The following is an 18,432-nucleotide window of genomic DNA, read 5'->3' as shown; positions in this document are numbered from 1 at the left end:
TCTTGAAATTGACGGTTTATCATGGCAGGCTCACAAACGCAGTGTTGAGAGGATGCAGCAGATCTTAGCAATATTTCCTCTATAAGGTTCTAGGGAATAAGCTTCCTCAAAAATCAATATACTTTTTTGATGGAATATAGAGATGTTTCGTAAGCTATGCTGTTCTTCTGGTAGCAAAGAGGAGGTATGGTCGCGCAGTGCTGTTGATATGCAGTGAGGTGGCAGTGGCAGCCAGCTGGCTGTTCATTATGAACAGCGCAAGAGTGTAGCAAAGGCTAATTGAATACCTGCACTGGAGATCTTTTGACTTTGACAGTTTGCCCGGTCACTTGAGCGTGATGAACTGTGTATGCATCGATTGTGAATAATAATACTACGTCGGTCGGAGCTGGTTCTTGGTGTCCCGTGTGAACTCAGTACATACTCTCACTACAGAATCAGCATAAACCACTAACTAGATTTGCCCTTTTTCACTATCAAATGCAACGATACTAAACTTTAGGTGCAGCAACAAGATATGAATCCTAAACCTATCATAGCTTCAGAAACTTAGGTATAGTTTAGAAGATGTGTACCCTGATAATTAGACTTTCTATCAAGAGCGGGAATCTTGCAGCGATTGTTTATTTGTTTCTCTACGTAGACTTACACTCTAAGCCAAGAGCTGTCTTGAATATTGCATTCCAATATTTCCGCCGTCATTTTTTCCAATTGAGGGAATCAATATAACAACTTCACAAAGAAGCCCCGTTGGCTCAGTGGTAAAGCGTATCACTAGTAATGATAAGATCACTGGTTCGATTCCAGTACGGGGCATGTGACTTGTTCTTTTGCATCTCTTTTGCCATTGGAAGGCTTGTCATGATGTCTCTTTGTTAACGTGAGATGCTTAGGTGTGGTATTAAGTTTAAGTTTGATTTACTTCTACTTTTGGGCGTCCACACACGTGGTTGACTCGTCATGAGTGTGGTAAGGCAGGTACTTAAACATACGCTCGTCTGTAATCACCATGTTCTCACCTATAGTGATTGTCTACTATAATATTCATTTGACCCTTGTATGCATGTTTGGATGAAATGCGGTTAGTTTCATGTTTAAATAGCAGAGCAGCCATCATCGGGATGACCGAGCTCGGTTCAAGCCGTTCAGTGGAGATGACATGCGTTGGTGAGCATGGAAAAGTCTCGTGTAACTATCATGCGGTGTGAACCTACCCTGAACTGAGATAGGGTATTAGTTTTGCTAGATGATCTGGAAACTTTGCAACTGACTGAGAGATACCAAGTCATATACAATTTCTAATCATGGGAAATCGTCATCCATTACTGATTGACAGGCTGAACGTTGTTGTCTTGTGACTTGTTTCAGTACGCTCAAACTCAATTAACCGAAGTCGTGATGACTTCATGAGATGTTTCATTTCAACCAAAAAGCGGAGCCAGGTCGGCCAAGAAAAGCGAACATAAAAGAAGAAGTCAAGAGAGAACATGGCAACGACACTGGAATTCACCGATCTTTGTCGTATTGGATGGTGGCGTATGCCTTTGGTTCTGAACTAAACGCCGTATCAGGACCTTGCGTCTCAAGATATTTGTGGCAATTAAGTATATCAGCACGCGACACAAACGTAAATAGATGTTGGCTTCTAAATCCAAAAGAAATCTCAAAGGAACAAGGCCTCGAGATAACTGCATTCAATGACGGACTGAACTCGACAAGGATCATGAATGAACCCCCTCCCCCCATTAAATACAGGCTCAGGTACAGGAACAGTAAATTAAAGTTGATGTCATCCGCCCACTAGGCCCCCTTTTCGCTTGGGCATGGCCATTAATTGATAATGATGGGCGCTGCCGAGCCAAGACTGTGTAAATGAGTGGAAATTTAACGAGATGGAAGATCATCGAATACAATCAATCAACTGGTAGTCACCATCTTTTTTTGCATTAACCAAGTTTGATAGATGACAGCTATTCAGCCAGTATGCTTTGCATGTGTGCCATGGTGATATGTGATATGAGCCTGCCATTGGAACGCAGAACCAGGGTCCTAGTCAGAAGTTAATTGCAGGTATAAACGTAAAGCAAAGCAGAGCAAAGCATCATCTATGCTAAATGCATTTGATTATCCAGAGATAAAGTCTTTAAATTGATATATACTGTAATTGGTTTAGGGGAGTGTGTGGTGTGATATGCATCCACTAGAATTACGACCTCGTCATTTACAACAGCAATTTACTGTACATATCTGTGGGCAAGCAGTTTAAGTTCCATTTCGGCTAGTGATTACATAGATTCGATACGGTTAAGTCGGAGGAGAAAGAAGATCAACAACAAATCTTTCTTTTTCACAGCAATCACTTATTTACTAGTCCATCGATTTAAGCAAGGGGTGGCTGGGAAGTAGCATCACCGTTCTGTTTGCGGGGGCCATACAGAGAACAAGTAAACCTAGTAAGAAAGAGTATTTAATTAATTCCAACTACCTACGTAGGTAGTATTCAAGGTTGATCAATCAATGCACGGATGGTTTGTATCTGTTAGTTTGGGGTTTCGAGATTTAAGAAGCATGATGGAGAGACATTGTCATTACAACCTCGTGTTGTGTCTTGTCTTGTCTTGTCTCTGCTCTCCAAGTTCCAGAACAATGCGGTATCAGATTGAGACATTGTCTTGGACTCTTTTCCCCTCCTGACGTTTCCGTCCACGTTGCTACATCTTCAGACCAAGTCACTTACTTTGCTTTGTTACTGTGACAGCTAAAAGCTCTGTTGGTGACCGTTTCCGTATTAACTTCCAACTCTTTGTTCCATCATCCGCATCCGTGGTGGTGGAAAAAAGGTTCACTCAAATCAAAGAAACTGAGATGCTATGTCCTGTCCTGTCCGTCTATCTTATGCACACCCTAGTCTTTACTAGTGCAACCCCACGCCCGCCGCCTCCTAAATGGAGCTAATTCCAGGGGACCTCTCCTCTCTGCCCTAGCTGACCCCTCCACTTCCAGCCCCCCAGGGCCAATCTTCTACAGGCTCTGGACCCCCTAAGACAGGCACTGGCTGAGCTGTGCGCGTGCGCGTAGTGGGTAGTCGGGAGTCAGTAGGTGATCCTGTGGGGCAAAAGGGAGAGGGAATGAATGAGGTAGCTCAATCTAGGTCTAGCTCCAGCTCCAAAAAAGGTAGAACCCGTCCCTTGGAAACTTCCATTAATTACCTCCGTACAAGGCCTTGGTCTTTGTCTTGAAAGCTGCAGCTCTCCCATTCACATTTTCTTTTTCCTTTCCTTCCCAACTTGCGAACCCTCCGACTCCTCCTCTCTATCCTTCTTTGCGCATTACAATCTGTCATATTCAGACAACATAAACTCAACTCATTAATCCTTTTTACCATCTATCAATCCAATCAAGATGACTCTCACCGATGAGGAGCTCGACCGCGACTGGCAGCCCAACGGCCGTCGCCCTCAATCGTCCGTATTCCCCTATACTTGCTTTCATCCATTGAAGACTTCCACCATGTCGTCTGCAAACTCAATATTGTCGCGAGCAAATATCTAATGTGCATCTCTCGTACAGAACCATCGCCCGCTCATTTAGTGCCGAGCTCATGGACATCTTCCGTATCGAAAACTCTCTCACCGACCTGGATCAGCAAGTTCACGCCAAGTTGGTCTACCATTTACTCACCGTTTCGCACCCATTGAATTACGTATCTAATACTTCTCTTCAGGAAGCAAACTGTTGACAAGGAAACCGAAGAGCTCGCCGCTCTTGAAGCCCGCATCCGTGAGATGGAAGACCGCCTTCGCCGCTCTACAGGTGGCGCCGCCCAGCAACGATCTCCACTGCCTCAGACACAGACCGCCAACCAGGCTCAGGCTCAGCAGCCAAGTTCTCTCGACGCCCCCAAGGACGATTCCAAGGTCCGCTCACGACCGGGAACAGCTCGTGCTTCCCAGCAAGCTCCCTCCTCGGGCAACATGCCCCCGACCCCGGGTGCCAGTGAAGGTGAATACTATGTCGTCACCCGCGATGACTTGCAAGACGGCCCGCGCTGACGAAATTTTTTGACTTTTAAAGACGGAGATCACGAATAAAGCAACCTGAATCGTTTTACTGTTATTTTTGCTTCACTCTCGACGAACCATTCAATTCTTTTTTTATTATGAGGGGAAAATGCCCATTATTCCCACCAGTCGGTCTCTTACAAGAGAAACAAGCATAGCATCCCTGAAGCTAGTAGACGTTTTTGAGTGCGGAGAAACAACGGCCAACCAACCGCAAAACCATCGGCCAGACCGCATTTCTCACCATTCGTCCATTTTTAGGGGTCCATGTTTCATGACTGACTCGGTCGGGCCCCCTCGACCACCCGCCAGATTTATTGTTTGGAAGAAAGCCACGAATTATAGCCGAGGCGCATATCACCAACGTCCAAACGCCCTCGGCTTTTTTTTTAATTTTTTTTTATACAATGTATATTGGTAGCTGGAGGACTTTCTCAGGAATCAAGGGGAACGATCCACGGCGTTACCCCTTCCCTGAGCGCCCCCATTATTTGTCGTTCGCTACCAAGGTTCCCGGCGTTCATAGAGGCAGCATTTGCAACATCTTTGTTTATTATATCATTCATCCTCTCGCTTCTACAATTGCGTCGGGGCTACTGCATGTTTATGGGATGATAACCTGCGCGTTGTTTTGGGACATGGTCCACTGCGGTGGAGTGCATGAATGCGTGGGCTGGATGGGTTGGGATGGAAAGGATTGTGACGTATTTGGATGGATGACATGTCAATTGATTGCAAGTGCATCAACGGGGGCCTCAATCGAACTAGATTCGGGGCCAGCATGATGAGGTTATATGTATTTTTTCCAGTTGAATGGAAATTCACGAGTGTTTGTCTACCTCGTTATATGAATGATGCCGCGCTGTTGCGCTTTGATTTCGCTCCCTATTCTTTGCATATGACTGACTCTAGTTCTCTCTGGTCTTACAATGCCTGGTCGACAGCTTCCGTATCACATACCCGTACTCCAGCAAACATACAATCAAATACACCTCACTTAGTCATCGATATCATCGAGCTCCTTGTTGGCAAACCCAACTTTGTTAGCCTCAAGGTCGAACGCGACATACCACGCCTTGATAGCCATATCGCCAATAATGGTCACACCACCCAAGCCGTCTGCACTTTGCATTCCGCCCCAGCAATACTCTGGATCGTCATCGACAGTGCTGTATCTGAGGTACCTTCCCGGAATCTTGAGAACGTGCTCCGTTTTCGGCACTTTGAACAACAAATCTGGCAGTTCGTCGGCGAACTCGCAAGGAAAAGTGAACGCATCACCAAGATCAGGGTTGATTCGCATGTTTGGCACATCATTCCAGTACGCGCCTGCAAGATCTGCAGGTAAGAAGATAAGGGTTGTGCCTGTATCGATGGTAGCTTCGAAACTGCGCGACATCCAAACTCGGCGTGCACCAGTCCAGGCTGTCATGTCGAACGTAACGTCCCAATGGTGACTATCATTTCGCGTTGACACCCATGAGATCTTGTCCTTGGCCCTGCTCTCATCAACGTAGCCGAAATCAAAACGGCCCGTGGCGTTTCGACGCAAATCGACTGTGAAAACCGCCTTGTCCAACAGGGGACGGAGTTTGTCGAGCAAAGAGGGTGTTGGAGGTTCCACGTTGCTAGGGAGCGTTTTGGCAAGGCCCATGATGCCAGTGACTCCGGTTTCGCTCTCGAAGCGTGCGGCAATGATCTGCGCCGATTGAATAGGCGTATTCTTGAGTTCAAAACTCCCGAGACGAACAGTATCAAGGTAGACAATACCATCGGCATGGGTACCGTCAACTAGAACATGAAGTTAGCATGGTCGTCTCCTTGGTAGAGATGACAAGGGCGCAGTAGTTACTGTATTCGACCTCCCATTCAGCGCCACGAACGCGGTGAGCCGTTTTGGATGCGTTAGGCCTGTATAGGGGAGCCCAAGGGCCTTCTGTGACCTCTTTATAGATCGTGTCAGTAGATTGGACCCAACTGATAGGTTAGCACACGCATCTTGTCTTGAGGTACCATATCTTACAAATCTGCAGATCCAGTATCGATGGCCACCTTGAGGGTCTGAGGAGGAGTGCCGACTTTGATATCAGCGATGAACATGTTATCGTTGGGAAGGGGCTTGACATCCACACGGCCATCTATAAAACCCATTAGTACCCGCGGGATCTTCGCTATAATAGGCCTGTACCATCATCCAGGAGTGAGAAAGCAGCCAGAGTCTCCTGTGAGACGGGCTTTCCCCATTTCTGGTGGGCTGCCACCCATTCTCGAACAAAACTCGGTTTGGAGCTGGACTTTCGGATTGCTTCCAATGAAAAACGGTTCAAGCCCTGACGATGAGGTATGGCAACGACGGTAGTCAAGCTTGCTACAAAAAGCGTAGCAAGTAGAATGAGACTCTTCATTCTGAAGCAAATGCAGACTCGAGCAAAGGAAATGGAAGAGAAATGGGAGAATGTCGAGAAGGTCAATTGTTGGAAAGGGATCACCAATGGATGGGAAAAAAGAGATTGAGTGTCAATACAGGACGGTTTCACTGGATAGAATGGACACTGAAGAAAGCTAAACAAAGAGTCGAAGGAAGAAAGAATCGAAAAACTAGCAAACATTGTTTGGGCCAGTGGCTGACTTAAATGCGAGTTCCCGAAGCAGGTGTGATGGTTGCAGTTGCCAGCACCTGCCAGGCAGTTTCTCCGCCAAGTCAGTGTAAGCAAAACACCAACACAATCACCTCCTGAATACAATCTCACGATAATCTTTTCGGCAACGTCTCATCGTAGTAGCATAAACCGAGCAATCATCACAGTATCCTTACCTGCCGATATCTCCTGTAGCACACAGAGTCGCTTGCCATAGACGAGCCGCCCTTCACACCTCGCCGACCATTACACAACCTCGTTGCAATCGGGTTGTTTCTCGCCTATGCGGGAGCAAACATGGGAACCTGCAATTGCGACGTAACATGACATGCGTAAGTCAACATGGTATCCATGTCTTTGGTAGCAGCTATGCGACACGAGCACATGGTGTTTGTCTGAGGGAGTAGAGATACAAAGATGTTTGATGAAATGAGTATTCGGAATGGTGGTCATAGACACCCTCACGAGACTAGACAACATCATAACGACTTGAGACACACTCCGTACGTGGAACAGTTGGGAAACATGAAGGATTGATACATGGTACCTACACATCGTTACGCTGCGTGTCGTTGGCTGGTGTTGTAGATAAAACGGACCGCAACAGGACCGATCTGTTCCATGCATCTCACATTTGACACTTAATAGCATGGTTGGCGAGGAATCCATATGTTCATACTTGTAATTTTTACTCTTAATAGATCAGAAGCTCTATCATCCGTCGCTTGACCCGGTATCATCCAATCAAGATGCGTATAGTATATCTATCTTTCCCCTTTTCCTTATAGGAAAGCCAAAAGTCAACACGTCATCGTCTATAGTTCGTCGTGAGTCTGCTTCTTCTCTCCCTCGGCCTTCTTCTCGTTCTCCTTCTTCATGTTGTTAATCAGCTTCTCAAGCTGCTCCTTGTCGATCTCACCATCCTTCATGAAGTCCTCAGCGTTGAACTGCATAGGCTCCTGTGATGGATCTCCGCCTGCTGTCTTGCTCTTCTTTCCTTTGCTCTTCTTGGCTTCCTTAGCAGCCTTCTTAGCCTGTCGGTTCTTTTCCTCAACCTTTCTGGCACCCTTGAGGGCGACTTCCATGCTGACCTTCTCAAGCTTTTCACGCTTGGCCTTGAGGTCCTTGATGAGAAGAACGGGGTCCACGTTGGCAGCTAGCTTAGCCTGCTTGGGCTCAAGTTCATTCAACCAGTCTTGTGTGGACTTGTAAAGATCACTGGCTTCCTTGAGGTCCTCCAAGGTGTACAGAGGAGGGATGGGTCCCTTCTCCTTGATGACATCCTCCATCTTGCGGGCTATAGCAGCTGCACTGTCTTCGTCTTCGAGCCCGTCAAAGTCACCAGTGGCCTTCTCTCCAGCAGCATCTGTGCTGGAAGACTCAGTTGATGAAGATATGGATGCCGACTCAGAGGCAGACTTGTGCCAGCTTTCGTGCTCAGCAATCTGCTCCCTAATCTTGCTGAGGAATTCAGAAGTTCGTTCCAAAGCCTCCTTCAACGAAGTGGTAAGCTCGGGGCGCTTCTCGGACTCTTCAACTCTCTTCTGGATAGGAGCAACAAGGTCCTTAAGGACCTTGAGCTTGGACTTGAGAACATCCTTTGTAGCCTCCGCGCCATCAGCGTAGAGCCAGTCACTTGTCTCGCTGGAGAGATCAGCCAACTTGGTTCTGTCCTTCTCACTAGAGGCCTCGATGAAAGCATCGCCTTCGAGGAGATCCCTAATCTTGTATGTGAATGCCTCAAGCTGGTTAAGAGCCTCCTCTCGCTGGAGCCGTGCCTTGTCGGAAGCGGCAAAGGACTTGAGACGATCCTTAGAAGCAGAGATTTCTGCCTTGGTAAGGCTGGGAGTACCGAGGTCCTCCACGATGATTTCGACAGGAATACCAACAGTCTCCCGTTTCTTGACCTCAGGCTTGACCTCCTCGGCGCTTCCAGAAGAAGCAGAATCGGCCTCGGAAGCAGTAGAAGATTCAGAAGAAGTGGTGGAAGACGAAGACTTGTCGTCCTTCATCTCCTCCTCGGAGCCTTCGGATCCCTCCTTCAAGGGCTTCTGGTCCTTCTTTCCAAAGCCAAAGAGGTTCTTGACGCCATTAACGAGGCCTTCCTTGACCTCGGCCTCGCATTCAACAGCTGCCTTGGCAATCTGAACCTCGCCGTTCTCGTTGCTGAGCTTGACACCGAGCTTGAACTGAATCTCGGACTCAACACAAGAGGGGTACTTTTGCTTAATAGCAGCAATAGTAGCAGTCAAGTTCTTTGTAGTAAGAACCTTGACGTCCTTCTCATCGGAGCCAATCTGCTGGTAGAATGTAGCAGTAAAATCCTCGCCATTGGTAAATGTAAGCTCCTTAGGGGCGGCTCCCTGAGGAGAAACGGCAGACCAAAGTCGCTGGTGGTGAGTCTTGCCATTGGTCTCCCACTTCACACCAGATGAGTAGAAGCCAGGCTCTGAGATTCGGATCTCCTTAACACGGAAGCTGGGGCTGAGCTCAGCGGCACGGAAACCAGCACCGAAAACGGCAGCCTCATCAGAGTTGACGTTAGATCGAATCTTATCGGTAGAACCAGAGAGCTTCTCCAAAACCTTCTGGACGAAGGGGGTGCGAGAAGCGCCACCGTGGAGAATAATAGAGTCAATGTCGATAATGTCGAGGTTAGCGGCCTTGAGGGCATCGTTAATCACAACAGTGATCCTCTCAGCATGCTCAGCAGCCATCTCCTCGAACTCGGCGCGACTGATCTTGTATCTAAAGTCAATGTCCTCGTATAGACCCTCAAAGCTAGCGCCGGTGTTTTGGTTGGCACTCAACACATGACGAATCTTTCCGACTTGGTTGGTGAGCTTTGCAATGGCGCGACCGTGAGCCTTGACGCTCTCGGCGGCAATGGAAGCCTTCTGAGCACCCTTTGACTCGATGAACTTCTTAACCATGTCATCGACAATGAGGTAGTTCAAGGCATCTCCTCCAAGAGTGCGGTCCCAGGCAGCGCCAATGACGTGAACCTCCTGAACGGTCTTGTTGAACTTGCCAATATCCTTAATTGATCGGCCTTGGAACTTCATGACAGTAGCCTTGGTAGAGCCAGCGCCCATATCGAAGATAATATTGTACTCAGGCTTGGATCCGTTGCTGACATTGGGGAACTCGCGAGTAGTAGCGTAGTTCAGACCAACAGAAAGACCGTCGCTAAGGAGTCCCAGAACCTTCAGACCAGCAAGCTCGGCGGCTGTCTGGACAGCTCGCTTCTCGTCGATAGTGTAGAATGGAGGAACAGTAAGAACAACGGAGCGGACGATGGATCCATCGCCAGCAGCCACCTCGGCGTTCTTCTGAATGCTTTGCAGCTCCATAGCGAGCAGCTCCTCAACCATCCATGCCTCCTGCTCCTCAGTAAAAGACTTGCTCTTAAATGCGGCTGTGTTTCGAGTAGGATGGGACTGCAATTGCAGCGCGGGGTGTCGGGCGGCGTACTCCTTAACCACAGAGTCTTCAGTAGACAGGCCGAGGATGGTCTTGAGGTTGGGATAGACATCGCTGGGGAATCGGGCGGCAAGAGCCATGGCATCAGCGCCGTAGGCCCTCTCGGGGTATTCGCCCTTCTGAGGTCCATTCCTGGAAGGCTTGAAGCAGACGGCGGAGGTTTCTTTTCGTCGGGAGTCCTTGGTCAGGACAATCTCGAGGGGAATACCAGGCTTGACGAGAGTGGCCTTGATATACTCGGTACCAAGGTCGACACCCAAAACAGCGGAAATGGCGAAAACATTTGTGGCGAAGAGAAAGATTGTCGCCAAAAGCGTCATGAGCGGCGAGACTCGAGATGCCATGATGGTGGTTTGGTGGGGGTGCGCTCAGTTGCGCACACCAAATTGAAAGGCGGTGTCTTTTCTATTGTCAACGAGGAACGTTGCCTCTTTCAAAAAAAAAGAATAAAAAGACAATGACGTCTATGGGCAGAAGAAAAAAAGGCCCAGAGAGTCGCTTCCTTTTGAATGTATAAGTTGAAGAAGAGAGGTTGATGTGGCCAGAATGTGGATCTCTCCCATGGGACCAAGAAGCCACGATGGCTATTGAAGACAGTGGTAGGTTCTAGCCACTGGAATGAAGAGGACAGCTAACAATAGGTACAATAGCGGCAGTGACGTTAGTTATGCAAGGCTGAGAGAATTTCAGGAGAACATATAATTTTTATTGGTGCGATAAACATTTAGGTGGAACATCAGTTCTCGGCCTCGCCTCAGTATTCAGTGTCCAGCCTTCGCTTGACACATCGAGGCCCCAGACATTCTCCAACTAACGAATCAAAATTGACAAGTGGCCTATTCGGTCTCAGAACTTCATGATGTTTCCTAATTTGATCATAACTCATGACAGTAATTTGTGCAATTTCATGATGTACCAAATAGCACGACATATGCTGCATGGTGCTGCGATCTGGTCTCATCCTCAAACATCGAAAAGTAGAAACCTCGGATCATACCGTAGAGCCACGTATGATGGATACTCTCTGGGCTACAAGAAATCATTCTCTAATAAAGGAGACGCATTGATAAACTGTTTCATTTCCTATTCCTTCATATTTCAACGCACGTGGCCTCTGCTTCTGTTCTTGACTTGAACAACCAACCAAAAGACACAACAAGCTCCCCCACATTCTCCAAGACCCCTGCCAACTAAACCTATGACGGCACTTTGAAGCTGATAGAGTTTGTCTTCCTTCAGCCTTATCTGAGATAGCTTCACGCCGAGAACCATAAATTGAGACAGGAATACAGTACTCGGCCGGCCAATAGTCCCGAGCAACATGGCTGGGCATGGCCTTTAACCAATTGTAAATGGCATGTATTCACTATTCATCAATGAAATTATAACATGTGACAGTCACATCACTGCACGCTTTGGCGGGTATTAATTCACATTGTTACCTACTGCCCCAGGTATCACCCCCGAAAGGCTTACGTTGTTACAAATGTATTACGAACTCCAGCCGACACCGTGGCCAGATGTATATCCGAGTCGTCCCAAAATCATCAAAACCCCAAAATGCAAAGTCCTCAACTCAAGTCCACCGTCCCCTGGCTTTTTGCCGCAGAAATCTTGACTTGTAAACGCCGTCATTTCATGATGTACAGTTGCCCTCGGGAGATTCAAGGAGATTCGTAGGCTGTGCGTTTACCGCATGCCGTGTTTGGGAGTACTTAAGACTCATCATTGCGTCGCGCAGCTCGGGGGGCACCGCCAGAACCTCCGCGGCCGCGACCACGTCCACGACCATCACCGCGGAAACCGCCTCGACCTCGGTGCTCGCCACGTCCACGGCCTCGGTGGTTACCGCCCTCGTTGCGAGGTCGGTTTCGCTGGACCTGGTGGAATCCATCGTTGGGATCAGCGGGGGCAGTGGTCTGGTTTGGCCGGTTAGCTTCTCTATCTAGCATGGGTCATAGATAACGAGATCACTTACCTCGGGGTGGTCATCAGCCCAGGAGTTGGCGTTGGCAACGCGAGTAGGAGCGGGAGCAGCAGCCTCCTCAACAGCCTCGGCAGGCTTCACGTCAACCCACTCCTGGGAAGTGGACATTTCATTGTTAGTGGAATCCCAGTGGCTCTCAGCGACAGCGTTGGCAGCGTCATCCGCGATACTGGCGTTGGCCAAGCCGTTGGAAGAAGGCTCGGTAGTGGTGGTAGGAAGGACGGTATCGCCGGCGTCGATCTCAGTGGCAGCAGCGTGCGCAATAGTAGGGTCCGTAACGACCTCCTTGGGCTGTTCGGTGCTCTCCTCAGCGGGTTGTGCATCGTCGTAGGGGGTCTTGTATTCCTGGGCAAGGGTCTTGACCTTGGAGACTGCACATTGTCAGGATAGATCAGAGAACCAAGTCTGGGTCACTTACAAGGGGTTTGCAGCTGCTCGCCGGGCACGCTGACAATTTGATCGTCGGATCCGTTGACGAGCTTCAGCATAGACTGAACAGCACTCTCGTCACCAGAGTAGATAGCAAGGAGAACTCCCTCGATGGCCTGGCTTTCGTCCGACTCGGGATCTTGAGCTTCCTCGCGACGGTAGGCAGCGAGTCGCAGAAATTGTGACAGGACCAGCAGATTGTCGTGGAGATCCTTGGTAGCCTCACCCTTGGCCTCAGCCTTTGCATCGGCCTTGGCCTTCTCGAGGTTCTTCTCCCATTCTGCCTTGTCACTGGCGGCACGTGTCTTGTACTGCTCATCAACCTTCTGGTATTGAGTGAGCTGCTCCTCGTATTGCGCTAGCTGCTGCTGGAGCGCAGGCTTCTTGAGAATCTGGGCCTTCTGATCGGCATTGATGATCTTTGACTCGATGAGCTCGTCGAGCGACTTGCCAGGGTTCTGGGCTAGGAGGGAATCGGTCTTGGAAGCGTTGGTCTGGCCTTGTTGTTAGCATCGACGACTAGGTACGGTGGCGGAGAGAAAAGCACGAACGATTTTCTTGTTGACATTTCGGATGTTCCTTCAGTGACCGTTAGCATCCAAGGTTTAACAAACTTTCTTACCGTGCCGTTTAAAAACTTACTTCTGGATCTCCTTGATGTAAGGGCTCTCGAAGCTGTCATCGCTGGTCTTATCGGCGGTAGCAGAGGCGGAGGTAACGCTGGGAGCAGGGGATTCGGTTCGCTCAAGAGCCTTGGCGGCCTTCTTCTTGGCCGACTTGGATTGAGGCTGACCAGCTTGAGCAGCCATGGTGGTAGAGTTGTGTATTTTGGTGGTGGAGAGTTTGCGCGAGGTGTGGAGGCACTGTCGGCTGTGACGTGCGACAGGTTTGGGGAGGGGAAAGTCTTTAAAGAGTTGAGTGATGAGGAAAGCTAAAAGCTGGAGATTGGTTCAGAATGCGGGTGAAATAGAGTTGAGTTTGGGAGAGGATAAGTTGGGCAGAGAGAGAAGAGGAGACGAAAGTTTGCTTGAGGAGAGATGGAGTAAGGCCAAGTTGTGGTGGTACACAGAAACGAAGCTGGCTCCAGCTGTCGGTGCCAGTGCCAGCCAGTGCCAGCGTCAGTGCCACCAACCGGGCCCAAGTGCCTAGGCAACCCCCTGTATTGACATGGACTGCCAATGTTTCTAGAACCGGTAAGAATCTATGCGCTGAGTGCCAATAGCTCTACGATAATTATGGTCACAGGTATTATTGAGGCAAAGGAATAATGCGTTTCATCCAGGCTTGTCAATTGACAATGCAGGTATTTTTATTGTCAATAACTACAGCCTCCAACATGTGAGGCGATTCTAAAAGGCCTCCATCGTCATGGCGAATGCCCCACTCAATTGCAGGCGCATTCAGCTGAGGTGAGGTGAGGTGAGGTGAGGTGAAGTGGTCTCGTGCCCAAGTTCTGGGCTTCCTTCTTTTCAAATGCCCCCTTTTAGATGCGCAAAAAGCAACCTCGTTTTCAACCAAGTTCGCTTTCGTCTTTGGTATACGAAATGATTGAATTGATACAGCAACACAGCTATATCAACTCGTTGGTTGTGGTTGATAGGTATTGTTAACTCTCGATCGCGGCGCGGCTCTTAGTTATCGCAACTTTGTCGATGGTTCGATGAGTGCTGTAGTCATTGCTCGTCACATTTTCTGACTTGGATCAACCCTTAAACTTGGTCAATGTATCCTAAGCGACCTTTAGCAGATGCAGAAAAAGTGATGAATCAAACAACGTACCCTCGTCACCTTCTTGACACTCCGCGCAGATAGTCCTCGCTCTCCAGACTGTTTTGCGTGGATTGCCGCTTCCTTGACAAGACTAATAATTTGGTTAGTTTATGAGATCAAAATGGCTCGTTGATACCGTACGTTTCCATGAAAAGGATGTAGTCGAGGAAGATCTAAGCCAAGTAAACATTAGCAACTATCACGATCATGAGATGAGCCAGACGCACGGTAACATCAGCATTCTTCTTGATATTGTGGTTCGAATGAGCCTTGATAATCTTCTTCACTGTCGCCTTGGGGTAGGGCTTCTTTCCGAGAGCCATGGTTGACGAGATGTTGCTTGTTGTTTTGTCTCTATAACGTTGTTGACAATGCGCGTTCCGCAATCGATACCATCTCTGACCTCACCTAGACTTGAGCTGGGGCGATTAGCCAATCGGCTGTCCCCGAAATAGTGTACGTATCTCGAGGCTTCACACCCTTGAAACGGCCCCTGCCATCCCGCCAGGAGAGACACTTCAGTAAAAATGAGGGGCGTACAGTGCCATCTCAACGGCGGCGTCTCCGCACTGTAACCCACCTTTGCATTTGGTGCTGAGTTGTGGGAAAGGCTCAAGCTTGGGATCTGTACAACGATATCATCTATATTCGTCAACAATGGCTTCATTAGTACAGCGTCGTATGGTAAGTATACTGTCTCTATACTCTTCCATGCAGATACCTAACTTCAATCTAGCTCTCAAAGGCGGATGAGGAGGCAGCCGACGAGGTCGAGGTTCGACGTGAGGATCAGGACAAGATCAACCGGTTCAGCCGCCTACACCAGCGAGAACTTGTTTTGGGCGACGAATTGAGCGCTAAGAACGTACGTCTGCGATATTAACCATCGAAATCACTGCAAAGCTGGCCGAACAGATACTGATTCAATACGCTGTATAGAAGGAGAAGGAAGAGCTCGACGACTTGTCTACAGAACTCGAACTCGCCGACGAGGACGAGAAGATCCAGTACGAACCGAACGAATGATTCGAATTGAGCACATCGGGAACTAACTTCGACTCAGGTACAAAATTGGCGATGCCTTTTTCCACGTTTCGGTAGAGCAGGCCCAGGAGATGCTTGAGAAAGCAACGGAGACGCTCGAGGAAGAGTCCACATCATTGGAGGACAAGCTATCGTCTATCCGTGAGGAGATGACAAAGCTCAAGGTCGATTTATATGCCAGATTCGGAAAGCAGATCAACCTAGAGACTTGAGCAGAAAAAGAAATCGAAGCCTGATACCCCCTCAAAATCATCGACGTCAAGTCAGCACTCCCGGGAGAATTCTTATCCATAATGCAGCAATCCCTCTGCACATCAACACGCTTAGGAAACTCTATTTGTAATACGCCGTTTTGGGGAGCTTGCAGTCGGTGTGGGAAACCGAGTGTGCTTGTGTTAGCACGTTTGAATGTCAACTGAAGGGCTCATGGTGTTGTATCCGGCTATTATTCCCGATTTATCAGCCACCGAGGAATGATTCCGATAACCCCCCAACTTTTGTTGATCCAGCAGAATTGTCTACCGCCATTCGTTCTCTCGGCTTTGGTCCAAGCCAACAGACCTAACATGGCAAGCTATCGGCAATCGAGCTGTAGTGATCCTTGAAGCTCATCCCATTCTGGAGGGGACAACTACGGCCCGGCATCATCCCCTCACCAGCGGAAGAAGCTCCCGCAGATAGCTCCCACACTCGCCTCCATCATCGGCCCCGTGGATCCCACCTCTACCCAGGACTACCCCATATTTGAGGCCCGGCTCCGGACTTACCTAGGACATAACCAATGACTGTTTGAACCCCTCGTAATTGACCATTTTGAGAAAGCTGTTTGCTATGTCATGGGAGCCTATCTGCAGGTGCGAATAATAGGAATTCGCTTTGCATACTTAGTCATAGCCTTTTCTCCTTCTTTCAACATCCTTTGAGCGCAGCTACCATTGCTTCTGCTTTTTGCCAATTGCCAACATGCCGCGTGTGGATAGTTTCAATAATTCCCAAATGCGAGACACAATGCCTGCAAGTGAATCAAGTGAGACTGTGCGGGAACCTTCTCCATGTCGTAAGTCATTGCCGAGGCTGCGTTGCCGAACAATGCTTTGTTCTGATCCGAACCCAAGCTCACAATTCACTAGGAGGAAGACAACGAAGAAGTACATCTTTTTCAGATCAAATATATCATCTCGACGAACTAGACGCCCAATCCCGGTATGAAGAGGAAACGGCAGACCGAGGCATTGGCGCCCTTCACAACATCCGCTCACGGACACGAAGTCGTACCGACGAGACGCTCATCAGCTGGGAAGTTGACGATCCGGAGAATCCAGTCGATTGGTCAAATGTATGGTTATTTCAACCATCATGTTTTATCTTACTTTGTAATGTCTTTACTAACGAAGAGTGTACGGTTCAGACGAAAAAGAAACTGGTTGTTTTATGTACCTCGATGCTGGTTATCAACTCAACCATGGGTTCAGCCCTTCCCAGTATGGCAATACCAGATATAACCAAAGACTTCAACATCACATCAGAAGAACAAAGTGTGCTCCCCATCTCTGTATACCTTATCGGCTACGTCTTGGGTCCCATAGTTTGGGGTCCTCTCAGCGAACATTATGGTCGTCGAAATCTAAGCTTCGTCACTTTTTGTCTCTTCACCATCTTCACTATGGCCTGTGCTGTCGCTCCATCGTGGGCTGCGTTGTTGATCTTCCGATTCTTCTGTGGCGCTTTTGCGAGTTCGCCCATTGCAATTGTCGCTGGTATCTTGGCGGATATTTATGACGACCCTCGCACGAGGGGCAGGGCATTTGCTATTTTCATGGTGGTGAGTTATGCAACAACCACCCCTCCAGGCTCAGATGCGCAAGATATAAGCTGACAAAACTGCAGTGTACCACTGGGGGTCCCATCTTATCCCCGATCCTCTCCGGTTTTGCTGGTCCCAACATTGGCTGGCGCTGGGTCTTTTGGATTGCTCTCATGATCGCTGGTGTTACCGTCGTCCTGATCGTCTTTCTCCCTGAGACATATGGCCCGATCCTCCTGTCGCGCCGCGCTCAAAAACTCCGCAAGCAAGACCCGTCATCTCGTGCCATTGCACCGCGAGATCTTGAGACAACAGATCTCAGACAGCTTCTCACTGTGGTCCTCACTCGCCCCCTCCGTATGATCATCTTTGAGCCTATCGTGACAACGACATGCACTTATCTCGCTCTCGTCTATGCCATATTCTACATGTCCTTTCAAGCGTTCCCAATCATCTTCCAGGACGTCTACGGCCTCTCGCCCGGTGTTACAGGCCTCGCTTATCTTCCTATTTTCGGCGGTGCAGCTCTGTCTCTTCCCATTTTCTGGACTTGGGATAACGTTCTTGCCCGTGCGACAGAACGAAACGACTCCTGGGTTCGCCGCGAAGAATACCGTCGCCTTCCTCTAGCTTGTTTGGGTGGTCCGCTCTTTGTTGTCTCTCTTTTCTGGCTCGGCTGGTCTGCTCGTGGTAACATACCTTTTGCAGTGCCTATGCTAGCCGGTATCCTTTTCGGAATGGGCTTTTTATTGATCTTTATGGCTATGCTGAACTATCTTACGGATGCGTACGAGATATTCGCTGCCTCTGCGAATGCCGCTTCCTCAACGACACGGTCTCTCTTTGCTGTTGTATTGCCACTCGCCACAAAACCAATGTTTCGTCAACTGAATATCAATGGCGCATGTTCTCTTCTCGGAGGTCTTAGCGCACTCATGTGTTTCATTCCATTCATTTTCATCTGGCAGGGCCCCAGGATTCGAGCTCGCTCCAAGTTTTGTATCGCACTGCGTGATAGGAAAGTGGAGATGCAACGTAAGGAAGAAGAGGCAAAAGCTAGAAAGGACCGGTATGATCTAATATACGCAGAAAAGGGCAAGGAGGATGAAGCTGTCTAAAACGGAGTGATGGAGATAACATACTCATCGTTCTATTTTCTGATAAAAGACCGCATACGTAAAGCTCGTCTACCTACAGACTAATCAAAGCTCAGAA

The 18,432-nt window shown here is 48.7% G+C and overlaps 7 protein-coding genes and 1 non-coding gene across 8 annotated transcripts; 4 read left to right on the top strand and 4 right to left on the bottom strand.

Annotated features, from left to right (window-relative positions):
• The first annotated feature begins 744 nt into the window (after positions 1–744).
• On the top strand, positions 745–816 carry FGSG_20784. The gene has a single exon. It is a non-coding gene; the product is annotated as a tRNA-Thr (tRNA).
• Positions 817–3,402: 2,586 nt separating this feature from the next.
• On the top strand, positions 3,403–4,052 carry FGSG_10817 (uncharacterized protein; the record flags this gene model as incomplete). The annotated part of the gene is made up of 3 exons (XM_011327276.1): positions 3,403–3,464; positions 3,571–3,660; positions 3,725–4,052. The coding sequence occupies 3 exons, from the start codon at positions 3,403–3,405 to the stop codon at positions 4,050–4,052; spliced, it is 480 nt and encodes a 159-aa protein (XP_011325578.1).
• Positions 4,053–5,023: 971 nt separating this feature from the next.
• On the bottom strand, positions 5,024–6,466 carry FGSG_10818 (uncharacterized protein; the record flags this gene model as incomplete). Its single annotated transcript, XM_011327275.1, has 4 exons — positions 5,024–5,852; positions 5,914–6,038; positions 6,085–6,199; positions 6,250–6,466. The coding sequence occupies 4 exons, from the start codon at positions 6,464–6,466 to the stop codon at positions 5,059–5,061; spliced, it is 1,251 nt and encodes a 416-aa protein (XP_011325577.1). The 3' UTR covers positions 5,024–5,058.
• A 766-nt stretch (positions 6,467–7,232) lies between these two features.
• On the bottom strand, positions 7,233–10,527 carry FGSG_10819 (uncharacterized protein; the record flags this gene model as incomplete). The annotated part of the gene is made up of 1 exon (XM_011327274.1): positions 7,233–10,527. One exon carries the CDS (start codon positions 10,525–10,527, stop codon positions 7,516–7,518), a length of 3,012 nt encoding a protein of 1,003 aa, XP_011325576.1. The 3' UTR covers positions 7,233–7,515.
• Positions 10,528–11,595: 1,068 nt separating this feature from the next.
• FGSG_10820 (uncharacterized protein) lies at positions 11,596–13,632 on the bottom strand. The gene is made up of 5 exons (XM_011327273.1): positions 13,242–13,632; positions 13,151–13,178; positions 12,589–13,093; positions 12,162–12,541; positions 11,596–12,102 (listed from the first exon to the last, which is right to left on the bottom strand). Exons 1-5 carry the CDS (start codon positions 13,406–13,408, stop codon positions 11,899–11,901), a joined length of 1,284 nt encoding a protein of 427 aa, XP_011325575.1. The 5' UTR covers positions 13,409–13,632; the 3' UTR covers positions 11,596–11,898.
• A 669-nt stretch (positions 13,633–14,301) lies between these two features.
• On the bottom strand, positions 14,302–14,692 carry FGSG_10821 (uncharacterized protein; the record flags this gene model as incomplete). The annotated part of the gene is made up of 4 exons (XM_011327272.1): positions 14,302–14,328; positions 14,379–14,460; positions 14,511–14,542; positions 14,597–14,692. 4 exons carry the CDS (start codon positions 14,690–14,692, stop codon positions 14,302–14,304), a joined length of 237 nt encoding a protein of 78 aa, XP_011325574.1.
• Positions 14,693–14,998: 306 nt separating this feature from the next.
• Positions 14,999–15,840, top strand: FGSG_10822 (uncharacterized protein). Its single transcript, XM_011327271.1, has 4 exons — positions 14,999–15,053; positions 15,106–15,234; positions 15,309–15,376; positions 15,433–15,840. The coding sequence occupies exons 1-4, from the start codon at positions 15,027–15,029 to the stop codon at positions 15,623–15,625; spliced, it is 417 nt and encodes a 138-aa protein (XP_011325573.1). The 5' UTR covers positions 14,999–15,026; the 3' UTR covers positions 15,626–15,840.
• Positions 15,841–16,376: 536 nt separating this feature from the next.
• On the top strand, positions 16,377–18,335 carry FGSG_10823 (uncharacterized protein; the record flags this gene model as incomplete). The annotated part of the gene is made up of 4 exons (XM_011327270.1): positions 16,377–16,470; positions 16,577–16,749; positions 16,810–17,235; positions 17,301–18,335. 4 exons carry the CDS (start codon positions 16,377–16,379, stop codon positions 18,333–18,335), a joined length of 1,728 nt encoding a protein of 575 aa, XP_011325572.1.
• Positions 18,336–18,432: the final 97 nt, after the last annotated feature.

Source organism: Fusarium graminearum, chromosome 3 (genome assembly GCF_000240135.3).
Source record: "Fusarium graminearum PH-1 chromosome 3, whole genome shotgun sequence".
Classification (NCBI taxonomy): domain Eukaryota; kingdom Fungi; phylum Ascomycota; class Sordariomycetes; order Hypocreales; family Nectriaceae; genus Fusarium; species Fusarium graminearum.
Note: the sequence above shows the minus strand (reverse complement) of the source record. Positions and strands in the feature narration are given on the sequence as shown.